Below are 25,438 nucleotides of genomic sequence, written 5' to 3' on the forward strand. Positions count from 1 at the left end.
CAAGCAGTAGCCAGACTGGAATCTGCTTTCATTGGTCTTTGCGGAGGCACATCACTGATGGAATTTACAATGAAATTGGATCCCGTCCTTGACGGGCTGCATATGTTGCAGGAATGAAGTGTTTATTCCTAAATGAATCGCTGTGGCTAGAAAAGCCCAAATGAGAATCTGTTTTACTTTATGAAGACTTCCTGAAAATTGTATTGCTGTCATTGGTCATCATGATGGAATTACCTGTATTCCCTGTGACATTGCAAAGACACTCTGCTTTAACACACACCACGTTTATCCCAGTGCATGGGTTATAATCTAAATGGACTATTACCATGTATTGGCATAAAAGATTGATATGCAAGTTATGTGCACCAATAAAGTTCTGTAATGGTGTGTGCGTGTGTGCGTGCTCAGTGCATGTACTTCATTCATAAAGCGATATTGGCACCTACGTGTTTGTGTCAGTGATATGGCTGGTGTGCTGGAGAGCACTATCTGTAGCATGGGTTTTCTACACTAAATGTCAATCAGTTCTACACCTCTATGCCAAAGAATTGAATTACAGGTGAGGAGGAGACCTATTTTAAATAGTTATTTTTCTCTTTCAATCTCTACATTGGCTTGCAATTATGCAAACGCAATGTGTGGATGAAATTTAATTTACTATTAAATATAAGCATGTGTGCCATGACAGGTAGACTTTTAATAACTCTATACTGGGATTTGCTGCTTGCAACTTGAAAGGTTTACGTCAATTAGTAAAAAAAAAAAAAAAAAATTAGAAAGTAAGGAGAACTGTTCAATTTTTCCTCATAGATTTTTTTTGTTTTTTGGAAGATAATAAAACAATAAAAAATGACCAAAGTTAAACCACGGTTCAAATGTCATTGTTTCCATTGCTTTATGCCTCATTGGTAAAAGTAAGGATAGATTGCTTGAACCTTACCCTAAAGAAGAGAGAAAAACCACAACGGATCAGGTTTTAGATATTTCTGTAGATTGATGTTTCCTTTGTCTTATGTCTCCCACAGGCTCTAATATATCCTCTCACTGTGGCTTCTAAATCAACAACCACGGCACGTCACAATGCAGCAAACAAAATCTTAAAGAACATGTGTGAGCATAGCAACACTCTAGTACAGCAGGCGGTGATGGTAAGTCTCATGCTAAAGCTCTGGACAGCAAATGATGATCTTTGCTGCTGGAATTTCTTGGCAGAAGCCAATGTTTAGGTCACATGTGACTGTGCTTGTTTTTTAATGGTTGTAGGTGAGTGAGGAATTAATCCGCGTGGCCATTCTGTGGCATGAAATGTGGCACGAAGGTCTGGAAGAAGCCTCACGGCTGTACTTTGGAGAAAGGAATGTGAAGGGAATGTTTGCTGTGTTAGACCCTCTTCACGCCATGATGGAGAGAGGACCTCAAACTCTAAAGGAAACCTCATTTAATCAGGTATAAAGCCATGGAGGGATTTAGTGACTCGTGTCCTGTCCTGTTAGACTTGCTATATATGGTAATGACCTTGGTGTATGTGTCTGGCCTTTTTTGCACTTTGTCTGTTTAATTGTTTTGTATAGAATTGTATGGTTGTATTGAGTAATAAAGTATTTATTTTATGTAGCTATTTGAGTGTGTATCCTGATTTTTGTATGGGTGATTCTTTTCTCATGTAGGCATATGGCCGAGACTTGATGGAAGCTCAGGACTGGTGTAGAAAATATATGAAGTCTGGTAATGTGAAGGACTTGACCCAAGCTTGGGATCTTTATTATCACGTCTTCCGACGCATCTCCAAACAGCTACCCCAGGTGATAGGAAAGAACTGAATGTTGCAATGTCTTTACAACAAAATTATCTTTTGCCATAGATTTTCTAACCCCCTTGAGTCTGTGTATTACAGCTCACCTCTCTGGAGCTACAATATGTCTCCCCCAAACTACTCATGTGTCGAGACCTGGAGCTTGCTGTGCCAGGAACATATGATCCCAATCAACCAGTTATACGAATCCAGTCCATCACCCCTTCTCTGCAGGTCATCACTTCCAAGCAGAGGCCTCGCAAACTGACATTAATGGGTGCGCTTTTGTTTTATTTATTTTATGACGAGGTTTGGCAAAAGTGAAACTGCCTTCTAAATCTGAACAGAAACTGAGGAAATACATTCAGTATTATTGCCTTCAAACTAAAAACCTATCCTAATTACCTTGACAGGAAGTAACGGACATGAGTTCATGTTCCTGCTGAAAGGCCACGAGGATCTGCGGCAGGATGAGCGGGTAATGCAGTTGTTTGGATTGGTAAACACTCTGCTAGCCAATGACCCAGCTTCTCTGAGGAAAAACCTCAGGTAAATTACAATTACATTGCTGTTTGTTTTTTACATTTCTTTTTATTGTGAATTTGAAATCGGTAAAAAAAATAGTGAATTTATAAAATAGCGACAATAATATTGAGAGGCTGTTATTTTTTCATTTTTTTTTTGTAAATTGTATATAAATGCTTAATATCGTCTCCACAATGCAATCACAAAATAGCAGCTAGAAGAGGGTTGCAGGCTCTTTGAGACACAGACCCAGATTCGGGGTTATTCCTAAACAGTATCCCAGACATACACATCACATTCACATCACCCCTTCACCATAGTAAGTTACAATGGTTCCTGGTTGCACAGTAAATATACCAATATTCAGTGACGTAAATATACCAATATTCAGTGTAATTAGTAGTGATTATAGTGTGGCAATTGAGAAGTTGAAATTTTAAGTGCAGTCGGAGCAATTATGTCTTCCTTATCTTATTAACTTCACATTAGACAGTGTCATGAAATGTAGGGATTCTAAGTGTATTTTACATTCCTTTTAGTATCCAGCGATATGCTGTCATCCCTCTGTCCACCAACTCTGGGCTGATTGGCTGGGTGCCTCACTGCGATACATTGCACGCCCTGATTCGGGACTATCGTGAGAAGAAGAAAATTCTGCTGAATATTGAGCATCGGATAATGCTAAGGGTAATATACAGATGATGAAATTGGTATTTTGCTGAGCTAATTTAAAGACCGTCAAACATGCCTAATGCCGACCTCTCTCACAGATGGCACCAGACTATGATCACCTGACTCTGATGCAGAAAGTCGAGGTGTTTGAGCACGCTGTGAACAACACTGCTGGAGATGACTTGGCTAAACTACTCTGGCTAAAAAGCCCCAGCTCAGAGGTAAAGCAGCCATTATTATCTGGAACCTCTTTTAGTGTATGGAACCACAAACCGTGAAATTAAAGAAACACTAGATTGTTAAGAATATAAAGCTGTAATTCCTAACTCCCTCTGTCTGGTGGACAGCCACTAGAGGCATTGGTTAGCACTGCAATATAAACATAGCATTTCTCTGAAACTATAATGGTTTACATTGCAGGGCCAAGGAGACAGGGACACTGCAATATAAACATAGCATTTCTCTGAAACTACAATGGTTTACATTGCAGGGCCAAGGAGACCGGGACACTGCAATATAAACATAGCATTTCTCTGAAACTATAATGGTTTACATTGCAGGGCCAAGGAGACAAGGACACTGCAATATAAACAAAGCATTTCTCTGAAACTATAATGGTTTACATTCCAGGGCCAAGGAGACCGGGACACTGCAATATAAACATAGCATTTCTCTGAAACTATAATGGTTTACATTGCAGGGCCAAGGAGACCGGGACACTGCAATATAAACATAGCATTTCTCTGAAACTATAATGGTTTACATTGCAGGGCCAAGGAGACCGGGACACTGCAATATAAACATAGCATTTCTCTGAAACTATAATGGTTTACATTGCAGGGCCAAGGAGACAGGGACACTGCAATATAAACATAGCATTTCTCTGAAACTATAATGGTTTACATTCCAGGGCCAAGGAGACAGGGACACTGCAATATAAACATAGCATTTCTCTGAAACTATAATGGTTTACATTGCAGGGCCAAGGAGACAGGGACACTGCAATATAAACATAGCATTTCTCTGAAACTATAATGGTTTACATTGCAGGGCCAAGGAGACAGGGACACTGCAAATATAAACAAAGCATTTCTCTGAAACTACAATGGTTTACATTGCAGGGCCAAGGAGACAGGGACACTGCAATATAAACATAGCATTTCTCTGAAACTATAATGGTTTACATTGCAGGGCCACGGAGACAGGGACACTGCAATATAAACATAGCATTTCTCTGAAACTATAATGGTTTACATTGCAGGGCCAAGGAGACAAGGACACTGCAATATAAACATAGCATTTCTCTGAAACTATAATGGTTTACATTGCAGGGCCAAGGAGACCGGGACACTGCAATATAAACATAGCATTTCTCTGAAACTATAATGGTTTACATTGCAGGGCCAAGGAGACCGGGACACTGCAATATAAACATAGCATTTCTCTGAAACTATAATGGTTTACATTGCAGGGCCAAGGAGACCGGGACACTGCAATATAAACATAGCATTTCTCTGAAACTATAATGGTTTACATTCCAGGGCCAAGGAGACAGGGACACTGCAATATAAACATAGCATTTCTCTGAAACTATAATGGTTTACATTGCACGGCCAAGGAGACAGGGACACTGCAATATAAACATAGCATTTCTCTGAAACTATAATGGTTTACATTCCAGGGCCAAGGAGACAAGGACACTGCAATATAAACATAGCATTTCTCTGAAACTATAATGGTTTACATTGCAGGGCCAAGGAGACAGGGACACTGCAATATAAACATAGCATTTCTCTGAAACTATAATGGTTTACATTGCAGGGCCAAGGAGACAAGGACACTGCAATATAAACATAGCATTTCTCTGAAACTATAATGGTTTACATTCCAGGGCCAAGGAGACAAGGACACTGCAATATAAACATAGCATTTCTCTGAAACTATAATGGTTTACATTGCAGGGCCACGGAGACAGGGACACTGCAATATAAACATAGCATTTCTCTGAAACTATAATGGTTTACATTGCAGGGCCAAGGAGACAAGGACACTGCAATATAAACATAGCATTTCTCTGAAACTATAATGGTTTACATTGCAGGGCCAAGGAGACCGGGACACTGCAATATAAACATAGCATTTCTCTGAAACTATAATGGTTTACATTGCAGGGCCAAGGAGACCGGGACACTGCAATATAAACATAGCATTTCTCTGAAACTATAATGGTTTACATTGCAGGGCCAAGGAGACCGGGACACTGCAATATAAACATAGCATTTCTCTGAAACTATAATGGTTTACATTGCAGGGCCAAGGAGACAGGGACACTGCAATATAAACATAGCATTTCTCTGAAACTATAATGGTTTACATTGCAGGGCCAAGGAGACCGGGACACTGCAATATAAACATAGCATTTCTCTGAAACTATAATGGTTTACAATTGCAGGGCCAAGGAGACAGGGACACTGCAATATAAACATAGCATTTCTCTGAAACTATAATGGTTTACATTGCAGGGCCACGGAGACAGGGACACTGCAATATAAACATAGCATTTCTCTGAAACTATAATGGTTTACATTGCAGGGCCAAGGAGACAGGGACACTGCAATATAAACATAGCATTTCTCTGAAACTATAATGGTTTACATTGCAGGGCCAAGGAGACAGGGACACTGCAATATAAACATAGCATTTCTCTGAAACTATAATGGTTTACATTGCAGGGCCAAGGAGACAGGGACACTGCAATATAAACATAGCATTTCTCTGAAACTATAATGGTTTACATTGCAGGGCCAAGGAGACAGGGACACTGCAATATAAACATAGCATTTCTCTGAAACTATAATGGTTTACATTGCAGGGCCAAGGAGACAAGGACACTGCAATATAAACATAGCATTTCTCTGAAACTATAATGGTTTACATTGCAGGGCCACGGAGACAAGGACACTGCAATATAAACAAAGCATTTCTCTGAAACTATAATGGTTTACATTGCAGGGCCAAGGAGACAAGGACACTGCAATATAAAGAAAGCATTTCTCTGAAACTATAATGGTTTACATTGCAGGGCCAAGGAGACAGGGACACTGCAATATAAACATAGCATTTCTCTGAAACTATAATGGTTTACATTGCAGGGCCAAGGAGACAGGGACACTGCAATATAAACATAGCATTTCTCTGAAACTATAATGGTTTACATTGCAGGGCCAAGGAGACAGGGACACTGCAATATAAACATAGCATTTCTCTGAAACTATAATGGTTTACATTGCAGGGCCAAGGAGACAAGGACACTGCAATATAAACATAGCATTTCTCTGAAACTATAATGGTTTACATTGCAGGGCCAAGGAGACAGGGACACTGCAATATAAACATAGCATTTCTCTGAAACTATAATGGTTTACATTGCAGGGCCAAGGAGACAAGGACACTGCAATATAAACATAGCATTTCTCTGAAACTATAATGGTTTACATTGCAGGGCCACGGAGACAAGGACACTGCAATATAAACAAAGCATTTCTCTGAAACTATAATGGTTTACATTGCAGGGCCAAGGAGACAAGGACACTGCAATATAAACATAGCATTTCTCTGAAACTATAATGGTTTACATTGCAGGGCCAAGGAGACAGGGACACTGCAATATAAACATAGCATTTCTCTGAAACTATAATGGTTTACATTGCAGGGCCACGGAGACAAGGACACTGCAATATAAACAAAGCATTTCTCTGAAACTATAATGGTTTACATTGCAGGGCCAAGGAGACAAGGACACTGCAATATAAACAAAGCATTTCTCTGAAACTATAATGGTTTACATTGCAGGGCCAAGGAGACAAGGACACTGCAATATAAACATAGCATTTCTCTGAAACTATAATGGTTTACATTGCAGGGCCAAGGAGACAGGGACACTGCAATATAAACATAGCATTTCTCTGAAACTATAATGGTTTACATTGCAGGGCCAAGGAGACAGGGACACTGCAATATAAACATAGCATTTCTCTGAAACTATAATGGTTTACATTGCAGGGCCAAGGAGACAGGGACACTGCAATATAAACATAGCATTTCTCTGAAACTATAATGGTTTACATTGCAGGGCCAAGGAGACAGGGACACTGCAATATAAACATAGCATTTCTCTGAAACTATAATGGTTTACATTGCAGGGCCAAGGAGACAGTGACACTGCAATATAAACATAGCATTTCTCTGAAACTATAATGGTTTACATTGCAGGGCCAAGGAGACAGGGACACTGCAATATAAACATAGCATTTCTCTGAAACTATAATGGTTTACATTGCAGGGCCAAGGAGACAGGGACACTGCAATATAAACATAGCATTTCTCTGAAACTATAATGGTTTACATTGCAGGGCCAAGGAGACCGGGACACTGCAATATAAACATAGCATTTCTCTGAAACTATAATGGTTTACATTGCAGGGCCAAGGAGACAGGGACACTGCAATATAAACATAGCATTTCTCTGAAACTATAATGGTTTACATTGCAGGGCCAAGGAGACAGTGACACTGCAATATAAACATAGCATTTCTCTGAAACTATAATGGTTTACATTGCAGGGCCAAGGAGACAGGGACACTGCAATATAAACATAGCATTTCTCTGAAACTATAATGGTTTACATTGCAGGGCCAAGGAGACAGGGACACTGCAATATAAACATAGCATTTCTCTGAAACTATAATGGTTTACATTGCAGGGCCAAGGAGACAGGGACACTGCAATATAAACATAGCATTTCTCTGAAACTATAATGGTTTACATTGCAGGGCCAAGGAGACAGGGACACTGCAATATAAACATAGCATTTCTCTGAAACTATAATGGTTTACATTGCAGGGCCAAGGAGACAGGGACACTGCAATATAAACATAGCATTTCTCTGAAACTATAATGGTTTACATTGCAGGGCCAAGGAGATCGGGACACTGCAATATAAACATAGCATTTCTCTGAAACTATAATGGTTTACATTGCAGGGCCAAGGAGACCGGGACACTGCAATATAAACATAGCATTTCTCTGAAACTATAATGGTTTACATTGCAGGGCCAAGGAGTCAGGGACACTGCAATATAAACATAGCATTTCTCTGAAACTATAATGGTTTACATTGCAGGGCCAAGGAGACAGGGACACTGCAATATAAACATAGCATTTCTCTAAAACTATAATGGTTTACATTGCAGGGCCAAGGAGACAGGGACACTGCAATATAAACATAGCATTTCTCTGAAACTATAATGGTTTACATTGCAGGGCCAAGGAGACAGGGACACTGCAATATAAACATAGCATTTCTCTGAAACTATAATGGTTTACATTGCAGGGCCAAGGAGACAGGGACACTGCAATATAAACATAGCATTTCTCTGAAACTATAATGGTTTACATTGCAGGGCCAAGGAGACAGGGACACTGCAATATAAACATAGCATTTCTCTGAAACTATAATGGTTTACATTGCAGGGCCACGGAGACAGGGACACTGCATCCAGACCCCTTCAATGAGATCAAACAGTCTGAGTGCTCGTAGAGTCCCTTTGCTCTCCATGTAAAAAACTCATTGCAGTCACCCTAGGACAGACTTCCTTATATGAAATAATGTGTAAACTTTGTGTATTATTAAATAGTCTGTTATTTTGACGTTTTTTTTTCGTGTCTGGCAGTTAGTCTATTTCGAGATGCATTATTCCTTCTGCCCAAAACAAATCCAGTCTGTTTTATTTCCTGGATATCTGCGACAAGAATGTGTGGTCACATGACTCTGTTTAAATGTAATAAAAAAATAACTTTAAATGTATTTCCTTCCCAGGTGTGGTTTGACAGAAGAACCAATTACACGCGTTCCCTGGCAGTAATGTCCATGGTGGGATATATTTTGGGTCTCGGTGACAGGTAGGGCACAGATTTGGTCAAAGATTATTCAGTTTCTGTATGTAGAGTAATTTTAGAGAAAAGTTCTATTTTAGTTATAATGGTGATTGGTCCAATTATTTACTTTTTACTTTTTTTACTCTTCATACATAAACCCCAAATTACATCTGGGCTAAGGGCAAGCAGTTTTTTTTTGTAGACATTTCTAATCTTCCCCCTTCCCCCTTTTTTTATTTCCCACAGACACCCGTCTAACTTGATGCTGGACAGGCTGAGCGGGAAAATCCTACACATAGACTTTGGAGACTGTTTTGAGGTAATAATTGACTGAGTGGTTCTGAAGATTATTTTTTTGATAATTGTTCTTCTGAAAATAGTAGTGTTTTTGTATGTGTGTACATTTTAAGGAGGAACCATATAAAGTTGTCATTTAAAGATATCATGCTGATGTGTTGGGTGCCAGTATTAACCTGGTCATTATAGGCCATTTTCGTGACTGAGCATTGCCAATGCGATAGTTCACACAGCTGGATGGTCAGAGATCAGCCATTGCTGCTTTACATCTCACACTTAAACCTCTTTTTACTCAACTCACAATTTCAGATTTTCACATATTTGCAAACTACATATCCCATGATTCTTAGCATGCATTAAAACCGTTTGAACGTAAATCGGAAATTGCTGATTTAGACGATAAATCAGGCAATCTGGCTATGCTTGCAGACCTGTGTTTTTTGTTTTGTTTTTGTATTTTTTAGTCTGTTTTTGAGTGGTTTGACAATTTATGGAACCCTGCCTTCTCAGTTGGAGATGACACATTATACAATTTAATCATTTCAATTCCATGCAACCACTGACTTTTTGGTGCTGCTATAGCTTGAGTTAGCCATGGCGTTTTGGCACAGCCTGCATCATCATCATCATCATCATCAGCATGCTTGATGGTATGACATAAAAAAATGGGACTGAATCCATAGTATTCGAACTACATAACAAGCTGCAATAATACTAATTTTATTGGTTGTGGTGCTTTGATTGTGAACTTCTTGTACAATTATTCTTCACTGTATGTGCCCTGCACAAGGATACTCGGCATCATACAGTTAGCCTGAAATCTGTAGTGCCCTCTGCAATCTTCCCCTTGGTTACAGTTTCTTGTATGTTTATTGTATGAAACATACGGACACTATAGACACTAGTGCAACTACATGTATTCCTAACCCTGTAGTGTTAACACGACCATCTAGCCCCCCCTGGGCCCCTCATGCCTCCATAAATATAGTAAAAATCTTACTGTATTCAAGCCAGAAGCTGTAGCTCTGCATGCTGTTAGACTCAGGAAAAACAAGCAGTCTGCTGACATGTGATAGCCTGATCCAATCACAGTGCTTCCCCATAGGATTGGCTGAGACTGACAAGGAAGCAGATCAGGGGCAGAGCCAGCATGATTCAAACACAGCCCTGGCCAATCAGCATCTCCTCATAGAAATGAATTGAATCAATGAATCTCTATGAGGAAAGTTCAGTGTCTGCATGCAGAGGGAGGAGATACTGAATCACAGGATGCTCGTGCACAGTAGATCTGAGTGATGCCTCCATCAACTCCGAAGTCTCTCGGGTTCACTCTGAGTGACTGCAACTGGAGGTGTTCCTAGCTTTCAATGTAAACATTGTATTTTCTCAGAAAATAGTGTTTACATGAGAAAGGCTGCAGGGAGCTATAGTGCTCACCTGAAGAACCTCATTAAGCTGAAGTTGTTCAGGTGACTATAGTGTCCCTTTAATCTAATTAGATATTTTCCATTCCAACTGCTAGCATGATTTGTACAATTTCTTATCCAATTGGTAAAGGAGGTTCAAAATAAAGCAGATGCACAAAACAAAAATACAACACAAAAGAACAAGAAAGCTGAAAATTATTTAGTTTTTTTATTCCCCACTTTTTAACCAATGGTTATTGAAGCATCATTGAATTAGTATAGTGTCTGGTTCCAAGGCACTGTCCTTCCATTAAGTGTTAAACCATTTTCGAGCAGCCGCAAAGCCCAACCCCCACTGAATATATCCTTAGCCATAACGAGTCTTACCCACAGTGGTCACCTGTGATAGTCTGAAAATGGTCCGCTGACACTCCCAACCAACCACATTTGCCCATTGTTGCTCAAGTTAATGCTTCCTCCCTATTAGCCTTAGCACCTTGTTAAAGTTGTCCTAACCCCTATCCCCCCAAATATCATGCTTTAATAATTAGAAGGCTTGAAGTGTGGTTTCATGCCACATCTGCTGGAATGCATTAAAGTTGGTAAATTACTTCCTAAGCTGCTAGTTCTTAATGTCAGTTCTGTCTGGTTATCTCAGTCAGATCCATTTTGTTACTTGTATTATTAAGTTATCAAGTCATATTTAGACTCTTGTTAATGTTAATTGTTTGCAATTCTTTAAGTGTGTACATTAAGCCAGTGTTCCCCAACCCCCGGGCCGCAGACCGGTACCGGTCCGTGGATCAAACGGTACCGGGCCGCCCAGGGCCGGCCTTTGGGGTGTGCGAGCCTGCCGGCTAATGCAGGGCTGGCATTGCCCAAGTGCCAGCCCTGCAATGTGCCTGCGGACCGGAGGGGAGATCAGAGTTCTCCCTCCCCAGTCCACAGGCACGGTGCTGGCAGCCGGCAGCCGGCAGGGGAGGGAGTGAGAGGGGACCCGGTAGCTCTTACCTGCAGCTCCTCCGGGTCCTCCTCTCACGAGATTTGGAGCGTTGCCGCGGTAACCACGGCAACGCTCCAAATCTCGCGAGAGTGAACTCTAGCCCTGTAACTGGGCTAGAGTTCATCTCACCACCACTGGGACCACCAGGGAATCCCCACAGGACCACCAGGGACAAGAAATGTCCACCCTCCTCCCAGTAAAGGTAAGAAGGGAGGGGGGACATGAATATATTACATTTTAGTTAAATTTTTTTTAAAAAAGCCTCCCTACCCTCCTTACCCTCCATTCACACACTGCCCCCATACACACACTACACACACTGCCCCCATGCACACACTACACACACTGCCCCACAAACACTGCCCCCATGCACACACTACACACACTGCCCCACAAACACTGCCCCCATGCACACACTACACACACTGCCCCACAAACACTGCCCCCATGCACACACTGCCCCACAAACACTGCCCCCATGCACACACTACACACACACTGCCCCACAAACACTGCCCCCATGCACACACTACACACACTGCCCCACAAACACTGCCCCCATGCACATACTACACACACTGCCCCACAAACACTGCCCCCATGCACACACTACACACACTGCCCCACAAACACTACTGCCCCCATGCTCACACTACACACACTGCCCCCATGCACACACTACACACATTGCCCCACAAACACTGCCCCCATACACACACTGCCCCCATACACACACTACACACATTGCCCCACAAACACTGCCCCCATACACACACTGCACACACTACACACACTGCCCCATACACACACTGCCCCATACACACACTACACACACTGCTCCACAAACACTGCCCCCATACACACACTGCACACACTACACACACTGCTCCACAAACACTGCCCCCCATACACACACTGCCACCCTCACATACACACTGCACCGCTCACACACACACATACACTGCCCCCTAACACACACACACTGCAACCCTGACATACACTGCCGCCCTCACGCACTCGCACTTCACCACTCACACACACACTGCACCTTTCACACACACTTCACCCCTAACACATACCACTGCTCCTATGCCCAATATCCCAGCAGACCCCAGGTAAGTTGTCAACGGTTTCACTACTTACTCTGGCATGGGATCCTGGCACTACTGGCGCCATAACTACTACACTGAGCTGTAGTGGTTATTGTGCCTGGATTATTTCTTTAAATAATCTACAAGTGCCCCTCCCGAGATCAGGTTCTGGATCCGCCACTGGTGCGAGCTGTGCGGTCGCACAGGGCGCCATAACACAATGGGCGCCCTGGCAGCCGACACGGCTCGCAAGCTGAATCCCTGATGGTCCAGTGGTGCACCTAGCAGGAGCTGCAGCTAGATCATCATAACTTCTCCCTCGTGGTTCTGGCACTCACTTAGTGAGTCAGAGGCAGCCTCAGAGATTCCCAGCCTGCGCTCTGACTCCACACAGCGCCAGAACCTCGAGGGAGAAGTTATGATCAGCACTCCCTGCTATTCACCTCCAGGCCACCAGAGGCCGGCACTGGAGACCAGGGACAGAGGAGACTTGTGATCGGGCACCAGAGAGAAGGGGCACTGCATGGAAGCAGAGGCAGCTTGGGACAAGGTAGGTAGGAGACTGAAATACAGCCTTGAGTTCCCAGCCACAGAAACTCCCCCAGTCTGTGACTGGGAAAGAAGCTGCTGAGTATAGGTGGTGTTACATCAGCATTAGTCTGCTGGTGTAACACTACCTACCTATCCTGTCTGTCACATACCCTCATCTGTACCCCATTTTTATTAACTCTCACATGAACATGCTATATACATTCAGTCTGCGTATGTGTGGGACCCTGAACCAACAATTTTGAGTCTGTCTTTATGTGACTGTGTTTGTGGTTTTCTGACTATGTATGTGTCTGTGTGTTTTTTTAATATATGTGACTGTTTTTTGGTGTTTTTTTTGTCTTATTAAATCAAAACAAGCGGGCCACGGAAAAATTATCAAACGTTTACCGGTCCGCGGCGATAAAAAGGTTAGGGAGCACTGCATTAAGCATTCACTGAGGTGTTCCATTGTTTAATCGTACTTGCTATTTCAGGTGGCTATGACCAGAGAAAAGTTCCCTGAGAAGATTCCGTTCCGTCTAACTCGAATGTTGACTAATGCAATGGAGGTGAGTGGTCACTCACTGTGTGTGACTCTTTGTGAGTGCTGCATGCGCAGATCTTTATATCTCTGGTCCGTTGTGTACTCAGGTCACCGGACTTGATGGAAATTACAGGATCACGTGCCATACTGTAATGGAGGTGTTGCGGGAGCACAAGGATAGCGTCATGGCTGTCTTGGAAGCCTTTGTATACGATCCTCTGCTGAACTGGAGACTGATGGACAGTGAGTATAGCAGCCAGATCCTGCCCAATAGTAGCACATGTCAGAGTGACCTTGAGTAGATCAAGCACTGCGTTCCATTTACCGCTCAAACACACTGGAATCCATTCCAAAGTACAAATATGCCGCCTTGGTATCTTATGGACAAACGATGGCTGGCTGAAGGCAATGGGAACTAAAACACAATGGTAAACGGCATCCAAATGGCCTTCCACTGGATTGCAGTGATTTACAGTGAATGAGTTGGCCCACGTAGTGTAATCAGAAATTAGATCTCCGTCCACTCATTGAGTGGAATAATTCACTTTATAATCCTTGTAAAGGTTACAATTTGTCATCTGTACATGAAACCTTGTGCAGACTTGTGATGCTGCCCTTAGTGATGTAAGCAGTAGTCATATGGCAACTCACTGTTTAGTCAATAACTCTCTCAATTACGGCTCAATTTCCATGTTGGTATTGTTTATTACTTACAGCACATCTCTTTAATAACAAATAATTATGGATGTGTTTATTAACATTTCTGCCGATTTGCTAACTATTATAAAATGTAGTCCATATTCGTTTTGAGTTTAATTGCTAAGCAGAGAATTGTGACAAATAACTGCATGAAAGCATTTTAGCTACTTCACTATTTGGGTGTAAATGTTGCCAATTTCTATATTTCTACAGTTCTCTGCTTAATGAGAACATCACTGTGTTATGAATAATCTCCTTTGCCTTTATGGAAGGCCTGGGGCAGTGTTTCTTAGCACCTGTACTTTTTTGAGAAAACCGTTGACTTTTTTGAGAGTTGAACATGACACTTAATGCTGGAAGAGATTCCCATTTTCTTAATGCATTAAAAATATTACAAAAATGAATAGATACGTTGGAGGTTCCTGATGCTGCGGATCAAAACGCAGGTAGCTGCAGCTTTGAGCCCTTCCCGAACAGAAAGAACAGCCTGATCTTATTCCACAAGCCCCTGTCCACCATGAATTTAGAGGATATGTACTGCAGCCTCCAGAAGCAAATACGTTGCTGAGTACATTGAGTACATTGTATTCTGTATGGGGCTGTGTTCAGAATTTGCCAGATTATACATGTGCACTGCCAAGACTCGGGCTTTCTTAGAGAGTCGAACAGGAAAGATGTGGACACCTCAGAGTGCTTATGTCTTACAAATATGTGTACAGCCAAATGAGGAACTGTATATGTACCACAAAAGGGGCACACCTATAGCTAAATTCGTTTTTTTTTTTTTTGTTTTTTTTTTTTTAAATCGCTGCACTTAAGAGCAAATTTCCGTGCAAGAAGAGAAGAAACAGGAGAACTCCTTGCACCAAAATCGAATTAATGTGCATGGGTTGCACGGCACAGTCTCTTTAGAAAACAGACTATTTATAAAAAGTGTAATAGGAGACTGAGCCATTCTGAAATTTTGGGCACCTTGCTCTTTCAGCCTTTCTAAATGTGATTAGGCCAGACCTGAAGGGCTCATATGTAACCCCCCCAAAAACAGAACAAGGACTGCTAGGGTGATATAACAAATATTCTCATTACTAAATAACAGCCATCCTTTTAATTCTTTAGATGCCAGAAAGGCGAGTCGTAAACCGTGGACTAAAGCTCATGCTGGCTTTAAAATTCAAGGTTTTCGAACACCAAAACCACATAGCATTCTCTCAGTGTTTTGGATTCCAACGAGACAGGAAATTGCAGTGCAGTGAAAATGAGACCCCCACATTTCTATTAGAATTTCTGTATCGTGCTATGCTTCACAAACTACCCGTTATTAGCGATTACAGATGGAGCTACTACATAAACATGTAATTTTTATTCAAATATTAATTGGCCATTGCGGTCGGTTCCCTTGTAAGCTAAGCCAGTTCCGTGCTGATCTCTTTTCATTTTTAATCGTTGAAAGCAGAATCTCATCAACCTCTCCAATAATAATCTTTTTACAGCCAATATAAAGGGCAACAAACGCTCTCGTACACGGACAGACTCCTACTCAGCCGGACAGTCTGTGGGTGAGTTCAGCTTGGAACATTCCTAGGTTCTCAGAGCCTGAATATCATTAACCCTAATATTTTAACACATGGAGATCTGCTAACATTAGTTTGGAAACCGAGCCTTTCAGGTCAATCAGTATTTATGCACGTCATTAGAAAAGTGGAAAGGGGAATTTGAATGTAGCACAATCTATCTGAAGTGGGTGAAAGGGGGAGTTAGCACAGGTGAGGCAGAAGAAAGGACAAATTAATGCATGTAGGGTACTGTCCAGTGATGCTTGATGCCCAGTTTAAGTACCAGCTGGTCTGTGGATAGCAGTGGGGGGGAGGATTTTCCATATAGCTTTTGTTTGTTTTTTTGCGTGAAGTCAAAGGCAGCATTTGGTCCCACGATAAATGATAATCGGTCTCCCTATTAAACATGGAAATCAAAATGTTAAGACTTCGTATTTGTCAAACTTAACATCTGAGGCCAATTCCTTCTTCTGGTCAGGTCTCTCTCTGTTCAGTTGACTAAGAGAATTTCGTCAGCGTTTTTAGACTGTAACAACTCTCCCAATAACACACATGGTAATAATTAAATAGAAATTTTCTTTGCAGCTGTGCGTCCACATTATATAATGTCCCTGGGTGTGCGTTACCTGGAGTCAGCCAAACCGCGTTCAAAACAAACACAGACATTATGTCACTAAACTACAGCACACAATCAAATAAGAATGTAATATAGAATTCGTTTCTAAAAACATCTTGGTATAAAAATAATTTTATTAGCAAGTGAATCTGCCTAGGGAGGCATTGGGACCATTGGTTCAGGGAAACTAAAACTGTATATTTGCTATGGTTTCAACGAATACATAATATTTGAGCATGCATTTTGCTTAAAACACTATGCATGTGAATACATTTAGAATGATTAAAAATGTGATGCATGCATTCCATCTTTGTATTTATATGAATATACATTAATAAGTAACCTTGGAATGTGTCTGCATTTAGTGCATCGTAAATGGCACCCACAGATTTTAAAGGCACAGGCCTCAAACAAATGGTGTTTTTGTATGTATTCCAGCTCTGTGAGCTTACTGGGATGTCACGTCATTGTTTAACTGCCGGCTCAAGCTTTATAGGCTTTGTAATTAGAACAGCAGGAAGAATTTTCTAAATAGATTCATTGCTTAACTTGGAAGTTTAAAAAGCATGTTTCAGAATGGTAATACTCTTTCCATAATTTAATTTGTTCACAAAGTTAAAAACATCTGTTGTGTGTTGTGCATTTGATTCATTTCATGGATGATGTCATGATGGCTTTTCCTACCATGTGCAGAAGGGATTTTCTGTAGTCCATATTGTAATGTTTTTCAGTATAACGGCAGGTAGCTCTTGGTTGCTGTTTTAGGTGACTTTAGATGTAAACTTAGTTTTGATCATGGTTTGATTTAATAGTGATCTTTCTTTCCCATTGCAGAAATGTTGGATACAGTGGAATTAGGTGAAACTACGCACAAAAAACCTGGAGGAAGTACTGTCCCAGAATCTATCCATACGTTTAGTAAGTCTATTTCACCATTTGTACAAAACCTCCCCATTTAATTAGAAAACTGGTGTGACACCTCGTAGATAAACCATTTAGTCTATATTGTGTCTATATGAATTGTCTTTGGCAAAGGGGTAGAATGTATTTCAATGTCCAAGTGAAATACAGGAATTATTCCCTGCCACATTTGGCTCAATCCCAAAAGGCCATAACTTATTTCACACAACAAGTCCTTCAATTAGTGCGTATGATGTATACTGCGGGTATTTATTCATCTACACATTTACAGGAAATTCTTACTTCAAATTTCCACTAAGGGGACCTTGTTCTTTGTATATTTGTCTATGAAACATCTACTTAGTGGATCTTTGTTTTTGCTTTCGTAATTATACAAATATTTTGCAGTCAAGTTTGTTTTCCTTCATCTTGTGTGGTTGAAGTATAGATTCCATTGTGCTTAACAAATATATTTTTTTGTTTGCAGTTGGTGATGGTCTGGTACAGCCCGAAGCTTTAAATAAAAAAGCTATACAGATTATTAACAGGGTTCGGGACAAGCTAACAGGTAAAATTAGCCTGTCTCCATATGTTTGCAATTCTGTTAGCAAAATGATAGTAAAAAATGCAGCTCTGTCTCTTGAAACCTGATGGTTCAAAGCTCTATTCCCGATTAGATTGACTGGGTTTGCTACAGTTTGAATAAAACTCACTCATCGCATCCCCCACCCCAGGCAATTGCCCAGAGCACCAGCCTTGCAAAGACTTTTCATTGAGCTGCATTGGGACGCCTGTGATTGGACAGACACACAAAGTCTGGGTGGGGTTATGAGGAGGGAGCTTGCAAAGGCTGCAGACGAGATCTGCAGCTTTTGCAGGTTGGTTTTTAGATATACCCCTGATGGAAATGCATAATAACATGCATGTTTTCATTGGGTTTACATCTATAGAATAACATATTTTATTTGGGCAATAGAGTGTCCCTTTATAGATGGTATGGAAAGTACAATTAACAAACAAACATTCTGATCACACCCTTTAAAGATTATTTTATTAAGAGGTTTCAGTTCTGAACTCAGAAAAAAGAACACATTTAAATAATCAGTGGGATTAGGTGTTCCCCCAAGAGATGGGATCTATGTTGTTCTAATAATACAATTGCAAATTATTGTTTATTTTTGTTATTTTGGAAAACTTCCTTCTGAGACAAAACATTACATTATGTAATATGGGATTGACTGAGCAGGCTTAGCATCGTTATGTAAGAAAAAAAAAACGATGAGGGATTCGACTCCAATATAAAATAAAACCATATTTTCATTTGAACAAAAACAATGTGCGTTGCCAGACATTTTATGAGCCATACTCCACATTTTATAAATTGTAACAAGTTACCTAAATATTGACCACCTGAGCGTAACAGGACAAATGACATCAATCACATTATCCATTCTGTTACATTGAGACCTTGATCTGTCTGACCAAGTAGGACGATATTAAAATATACCTTCAATTCATACAGCTCATCGTGATGAACCAAACCTTGTTCGTAATCCTTTCATTGTTCTATTTGTTAGAATGAGATTCAGCCATTTTTAGACATGGCTCCATAACTTGTATGTTTAGACCTGGTACAGGGATTGATTTACTCTAATGAATATAAGGAAAATCTCAATAATAAAATTATTGGTCTACATGTTAATATACATGAAAATCCTCCTTCTATAGCGGTATATCTGTGAGACAAGCTATCTTATCTACATATTAAATTATCTGCATGGACTGTCCTGTATGTTATATTGTTCCCGTTCGTAAAGGTCTAATTGTCTTTGACATCCAGGAAAATGATTTTATCAGTTCAGCATTGATTTAAGACAGACTTTAGCTTTTCAACTTTATATTATTATTTATTTATTTTTTAGATAATATAAAACCGGTTCTGACCACCTAGCCAAAGACGGGGCTATGACAAACCCTTTCTCTTTACATCATTTTATTTCAGGACGGGACTTTAACCATGAAGAAACGCTAGATGTCTCCACGCAGGTTGAGCTGCTGATTAAACAAGCCACTTCCCACGAAAACCTCTGTCAGTGTTATATTGGATGGTGAGTCCCCCAATCTTGGAAATATCCCCACTCCGTTATCATAGTCATGTGGTGCACTTTAACTTCATCAATACTGATCTCCAGTATATAGTTAAAAAAAAAATATATATATATATATATTTCTTTAAGCTCTATTATCAATGTATAGATAATAAGTTTCTGATGTGTTTAAAGTGGACTTTTAACTCAAGCGACAATGCCACCGTCAGAGAATTTTAAGACTGTATTGCATACATTGTGCTAGCTAAATTGGCAGCATAGATTGAAAAATTCACCTTGCTGACGTTTGTTTTTGCCGCCTTTCATTATGTATATGTGCCCACCAACCAATGCTAGGCCAGGCTGCATTTTTGGGATGCTGCAGGTATCACTGAGGGATGAAAAATAAATATGCGCAAACCCAATGTGGTTGGGCATGCTTGTATTTTCCACTCCGAAATGAGAAAAAAAATTAACTTGGTGTGGTTTCTTTTTTTTTTTTTTTAGGTGTCCTTTTTGGTAGGAACATCTATCTGTCTGTGAACATCTATGCCTTTCACAGCAGTCCATGAATCTGTCTTCAGAGACCTGTAAAGGAGATTCTGACTTGATTGTCCTCAGGATCCTTTGTCTTGTGGACAAATGGGAGATGTGCAAGAAACGGAGGCCAACATATTGCAGTCTCTTGTTCCTGCTTTAGGAGTTTAACTTGTACTGTGTACTTTCTGTATATATTGAAGTCTGTGACGTTGGTCATGCTCGCAAATGGAAACTGAGCCGTCAGTACCACATGGATCATCCCATTTTCTGTTTGCTGGAATAGAAAGACCAGAAGACGATGGCTCTAACATCAAATCACGATGGCAAATATATAACCCGATGCCATGAAAATTATGGTTGTTGAAAACAAAATGTATATGTGAGAAAGAAAAGTGTGGATTTGTGCAAACAATGAATTTTGCAGGGTCAGCCGATACCCTCAGTAAGTAGAATGTAAATGCTCGTCAGCAATTGGAAGGAACATGGATTGTTTCCCAAATAATTAAAGAATGTTGGATTTTTTTTTTACCCCCCCCCCCCCCCCCTTGTGTGACACTGTGAACTATAAGCAATTATTTTAATGGCTCTCTGTTATGTCAACATAATCTGGGAGAGACGAACAGAGCAAAATGAGCGTAAATGACACAACAGCAAAACGAAATGCTTATTTTATTGTAAAGATCAAAAATATTGTATTGTCGTATATTTTCTATGTTTGTAAGTGGATGTATAAAGCAGCTATTGCATTGTGCCCTGAAAACTAAAAAGGAATCAAACACACAAACCATGGTACCTGTAAGGGCCCATCTTAATTTCCAGAGTTTTCCATTACTTCCAAGCTGAACACTCTGTTAATCCATGAAGGAGAATGCGGACTGAACTGGTGCATTGCACAGTAACATGATCATTCATGAAACAATGTTTTTACTCTGATCAATGGGAAACTACTGGATATTAAGTTTGACACAATCACAAGTAGGAAACAATTGTATATATGTAAAAAAATATATATATCAATATCTCTTCTTGTACTGAACAAATATAGGCCTCAATATGTACTAAACCCAGCAGATTCAAGACTTTTTGATATGAATAATGTAAAATAAGCATTTTTTTTTGCCTTTATTGTCCCTTTAAAATTTTCCTAGCAGCGTTTAAGAATAAACATGGAGGATGGGCTTGAGTAAAATATCACACACACGTACACTCTTGGGCAAACTATCTTAAAGGGACACTATAGTTATCAAAACCACTTTAGGTTAATGAAGCAGTTTTGGAGTATAGATCATGCCTCTGCAGTGTCATTGCTCAATCATTTACCATTTAGGAGTTAAATTACTTTGTTTATGCAGCCCTAGTCACACCTCCCTGCATGTGACTGGCACAGCCTTCCTAAACACTTCCTGTAAAGCAAATTGGAATGTTTATACTTCCATTATTGCACATTCTGTTTAATTAAGAATTTATCATCTGCACTAATAATAGCTTGCCAGACTTTGAAGGAGCTTCTAGTGTGTGATTAAAGTTCAATTTACAGAGCAGGAGATAAAAACGTCTAACGTAAGTTAAAGGGACACTCCAGACACTAAAAACAACTTCATCTAAATTAAGTTGTTTTGGTGCCAGGAGGCCCCTGGGGGCACTCTCACCTCAAGGGGTTAAACAGTTTTCAAATGGTTTAAACTCAAAGTTGCCTCCAGCAGCCATGTCCATGCTCCTACCCCCACCCCCTCAGTCCGCATCCAGATTCTGAATTTTAAGATTCAGGAAGCACAGAGCGCCGAAGGGCAGGGGCGCTGCTGATTGGCTGAGAGTGGCCAGCTGACGCTCTCAATAAGTGACTCCCCATTCACTAAACTGGCTTGAGAAAGGTGCATTTCTTTCCAAACCAGTTTAGTGAATGGGAAGTCACTGATTAGCTGAGAGCTTCAGCTGGCTGCTCTCAGTCAATCAGCAACGCCAATATCTGGCAGCGCTCCACACTTCTTGAATCTAAAACTTTTTAAGCCGGATGCCACCAGGGACAGGGTGGACATCACCCCTGGAGTGCCCATTTAAGATCTGATTTGAAGTGTAAATCATTTTGTTTTCAATCAGGGTGTGAGAGTCACAGCCAGGGGAGGTGTGGCTAGGGCTGCATAAACAAACAGTGATTTAACTCTTAAATGGCAGATAATTGAGCAGCGAAACTTCAGGCGCATGATCTATACACTAGAACTGCTTCATTCAGCTAAAGTTGTTTTGGGGACTATAGTGTCCCTGTAAAGTAATTAATTAATTTCCATATATGTCTGAACAGTATTAATTTGTACACATTTGCTGCCTTTAGCTTAATATGCAGACTCTTTTTAATGCTCGACACACACATACGTATATAGGCTTTAAACGTACGATAATGTAGTACGTACACGTTTTGTGCTTTCTAGAAGTTGTGTTGATCTAGAAGCTGTGTGGGGCAGTTTCTCTGTGTGAGCCATTTACAGATTCCCATAGAGCATTATCAATAGTCAACATATAGAAACATATGGCTGTAAAGTAAGCCTATCGAAGGACTCTGGTAATGATTGCATATTTTCCCAATATCAATAAAACTGCAGGTACATCATTATTTTAAACATCATTTTAGGTGGTTTTATATCAAATGACAGTGAGTGGTTATATTTAAAGGTGTATATATACCAATTGTACAGGACTACATACATAGTTGTTGTTTAGATTCATCAGTGCAAAGATATGTTTGTTTCTCGGATGCTTGGGAATAAAAGGAAAATATTGCAATACCCAGTAGCCTTCATAGCTCATGTATAAAACTGAACATTCATAATTCATTCTATGATTTTTTTTTTCTCTTTAATGTGTACTAGATCGAAAACAAATCTTCATAAATATATGATGAATTCTGATTAGTGAGTCACAACGGGCAGTGTTTACGCTTTATAATGAGTGCTGGTTACGTACAAAAGCCCTGGAGGAAATTATATTGGGAATTTTTAGAAGAACGGTTTGGCTTTCCTTCAGATGTAAGAATTCTAGAATGCTGAGGGACAGCAAAGTAACGAATATATATATTGTTATATTTCTGAGTAAAATTGGTGTATGTTAATCCAAAACGTTTGCAAGCTGAGATATGAGGTCTTTACTGCAGCATTTCAGTGACGATTATAATTGGGCCAGTCTTAATTGTAACTATTTATGGATAATCTAAAACTACCTGGGAGGAAAGAAACTCCATGAAATTAAGTGTAAAATACCTCTGAGAATGTACTAAACAAACCTGGCTTGATTTTCTTAGTGCTAAAGTAATGTTGCAGTAATATTTGCATCATAAAACTGATTCTTGGCATTGATGTTAAACATTTTTCATACTTTACTGTCCCTTTAATAAATGCATTACTACTTGTTTGAAGGTAGACGCCATTGACTGTTTTTTTTAACCTTCTGTTTGCCATCAATAAAAAGCTGCCATACTGAATTTATGAATTTGGTCCAATACAGCCAGCTCTGTTTTGTATGTCCATACACCTTTAGTCTTTGCTTTAAGTTTCTTCCTCCATTTTATCCTCCAAAATAATTGATATATTATTTTTCCTCCATTTATTTGCCTATATTCTGCCAGATTCAGGACAGAGCAAAGAATCCATTAATTGGTTTAGAACACATTTCAAAATTAATTTAGTGTATTTTCCTTTTTATTTAATTTTTTGAATGGGGGGGGAATTGTCTTCGATTTATATCTACGGATTTGATTAAATATGTAAAGTCGAATAAAATACTATTACGCAATAATTTTTTAAGTGTTTTTACTGTTTGATTTTGTTTTTCTCTAAGGTAATTACATCTAGACCCTAATTAAATATAAATGTCTATTACAAGGACTGAAAGAACGTGCTGGTTAATTCGCACACTGTGTTTATGGCCTTGGTGCAATCTGTTCTGTTTTTTGAAGGTCAAAGAGTTTACTTGTCCAAAGGGTTTTCTGAGTGTTCCTTAAAAGCACAATCCTTACTCATTTTTTTTATCTATTTTTTTAAATGCATCATAAAACAGCTTCCTAAATTTCATCATCTCCTCAAATTGCTGCCAATTACCGGTAATAAAAAAAAAACAGATTGTATGTAGGAATATATAATCCTATTACTTGCAGATGCAATATCCCTAAAATAACGTTATTTGTATCTCCCACCATGTATATATACAAAGCCAATGGCTCTCTCATCCAGAACACCTTTAAACCCAATGATTACCTAGAAAATCAATAATGTTGGCAGGGGGAAACGAAAAATCATTTTATGAGATATTTTTAGATATTTTACAGTTTTTAAAAACCAGTGAAATATAAAATAAAATAAATACAAACTTTGTACGATTTGCATCAGTGTAGTTTAGCTAGAATTGCACAGTAATAAAGAGTACCTGAAGCCTAGAATGAGGGGTTCGGAGTATCAATTTATCCAATTAAGATTGCGACCTACACATATTTGGGCATATGATTCTAAATTTCTCCTGGGTTATGGACCGGTTTAGAGAGTGTCGCAGGGATTCATTCTATCTGCTTGACAGCTAGGAGATTCATGAAAGTGCCATATTTTTTGCTTTTTTTTTTAATGTAATAAGGCAGAGGGCATGGAGTTAACCCTAAAACCGGAAACTGGAGTGTTTTGGGATTGGACTGTCCCTTTAAGAGTCAAACTACGAAAGTGGCTTCTGCGTAAGCCATAATGTTGTTGACATGCACTTTCCTCCCAACCGAATGAAAAATAAAGAATTAAAAAAAAAAAAAGTCAAACTACAAGTTAAGGGACTCTCCAGTGCCAACCCTGCAGTGCCCCTCTCCCTCCCACCCCCCGCCCTAAGTTGCTGAAGGTGTTAAAACCCCTTCAGTGACCTACCGATGTCCCTCTGCGCTGGGTCAGGCTCCGCCTACTCTCCTCCCTCACCAGTGGGGTAGACCTAATGCGCATGCGCGGCAATGGCCTCGCGCACATTAGACCTCCCCATAGGAAAGCATTATTCAATGCTTTCCTATGGGGATTTTGGTGACGCTGGAGGTCCTCGCATAGCGTGAGGACGTCCAGCGTTGTTTAAAACACGGAAGTCCCTCTAATGGCTGTCTGATAGACAGCCGCTAGAGGAGGGCTTAACGCTGCAAGGTAATTATTTAAAAAAACTGCAATATTACAGCTGCAGGGTTAAGAAGGGTAGTGGGAGTTGGCACCCAGACCACTCAGATGGGCAGAAGTGGTCT

At 40.1% G+C, this 25,438-nt stretch overlaps 1 protein-coding gene across 1 annotated transcript in view; it reads left to right on the forward strand.

Moving 5' to 3' along the window:
• MTOR (mechanistic target of rapamycin kinase) overlaps positions 1-23,979 on the forward strand; it is a 112,928-nt gene extending 88,949 nt beyond the window's left edge. The window contains exons 46-62 of the mRNA XM_063435988.1: positions 1,026-1,148; positions 1,264-1,446; positions 1,668-1,802; positions 1,895-2,069; positions 2,206-2,341; positions 2,857-3,004; positions 3,088-3,210; positions 8,868-8,950; positions 9,173-9,245; positions 13,749-13,823; positions 13,906-14,041; positions 15,988-16,053; positions 17,501-17,584; positions 18,054-18,134; positions 19,569-19,674; positions 20,161-22,006; positions 22,061-23,979. Coding sequence (XP_063292058.1) covers positions 1,026-1,148; positions 1,264-1,446; positions 1,668-1,802; positions 1,895-2,069; positions 2,206-2,341; positions 2,857-3,004; positions 3,088-3,210; positions 8,868-8,950; positions 9,173-9,245; positions 13,749-13,823; positions 13,906-14,041; positions 15,988-16,053; positions 17,501-17,584; positions 18,054-18,134; positions 19,569-19,674; positions 20,161-20,176 — 1,743 coding nt within the window. The 3' untranslated portion in view covers positions 20,177-22,006; positions 22,061-23,979. The remainder of the gene's footprint in view (positions 1-1,025; positions 1,149-1,263; positions 1,447-1,667; positions 1,803-1,894; positions 2,070-2,205; positions 2,342-2,856; positions 3,005-3,087; positions 3,211-8,867; positions 8,951-9,172; positions 9,246-13,748; positions 13,824-13,905; positions 14,042-15,987; positions 16,054-17,500; positions 17,585-18,053; positions 18,135-19,568; positions 19,675-20,160; positions 22,007-22,060) is intronic.
• Positions 23,980-25,438: the final 1,459 nt, after the last annotated feature.

Source organism: Pelobates fuscus, chromosome 11, assembly GCF_036172605.1.
Source record: "Pelobates fuscus isolate aPelFus1 chromosome 11, aPelFus1.pri, whole genome shotgun sequence".
In the NCBI taxonomy this organism is placed as follows: Eukaryota; Metazoa; Chordata; class Amphibia; order Anura; family Pelobatidae; genus Pelobates; species Pelobates fuscus.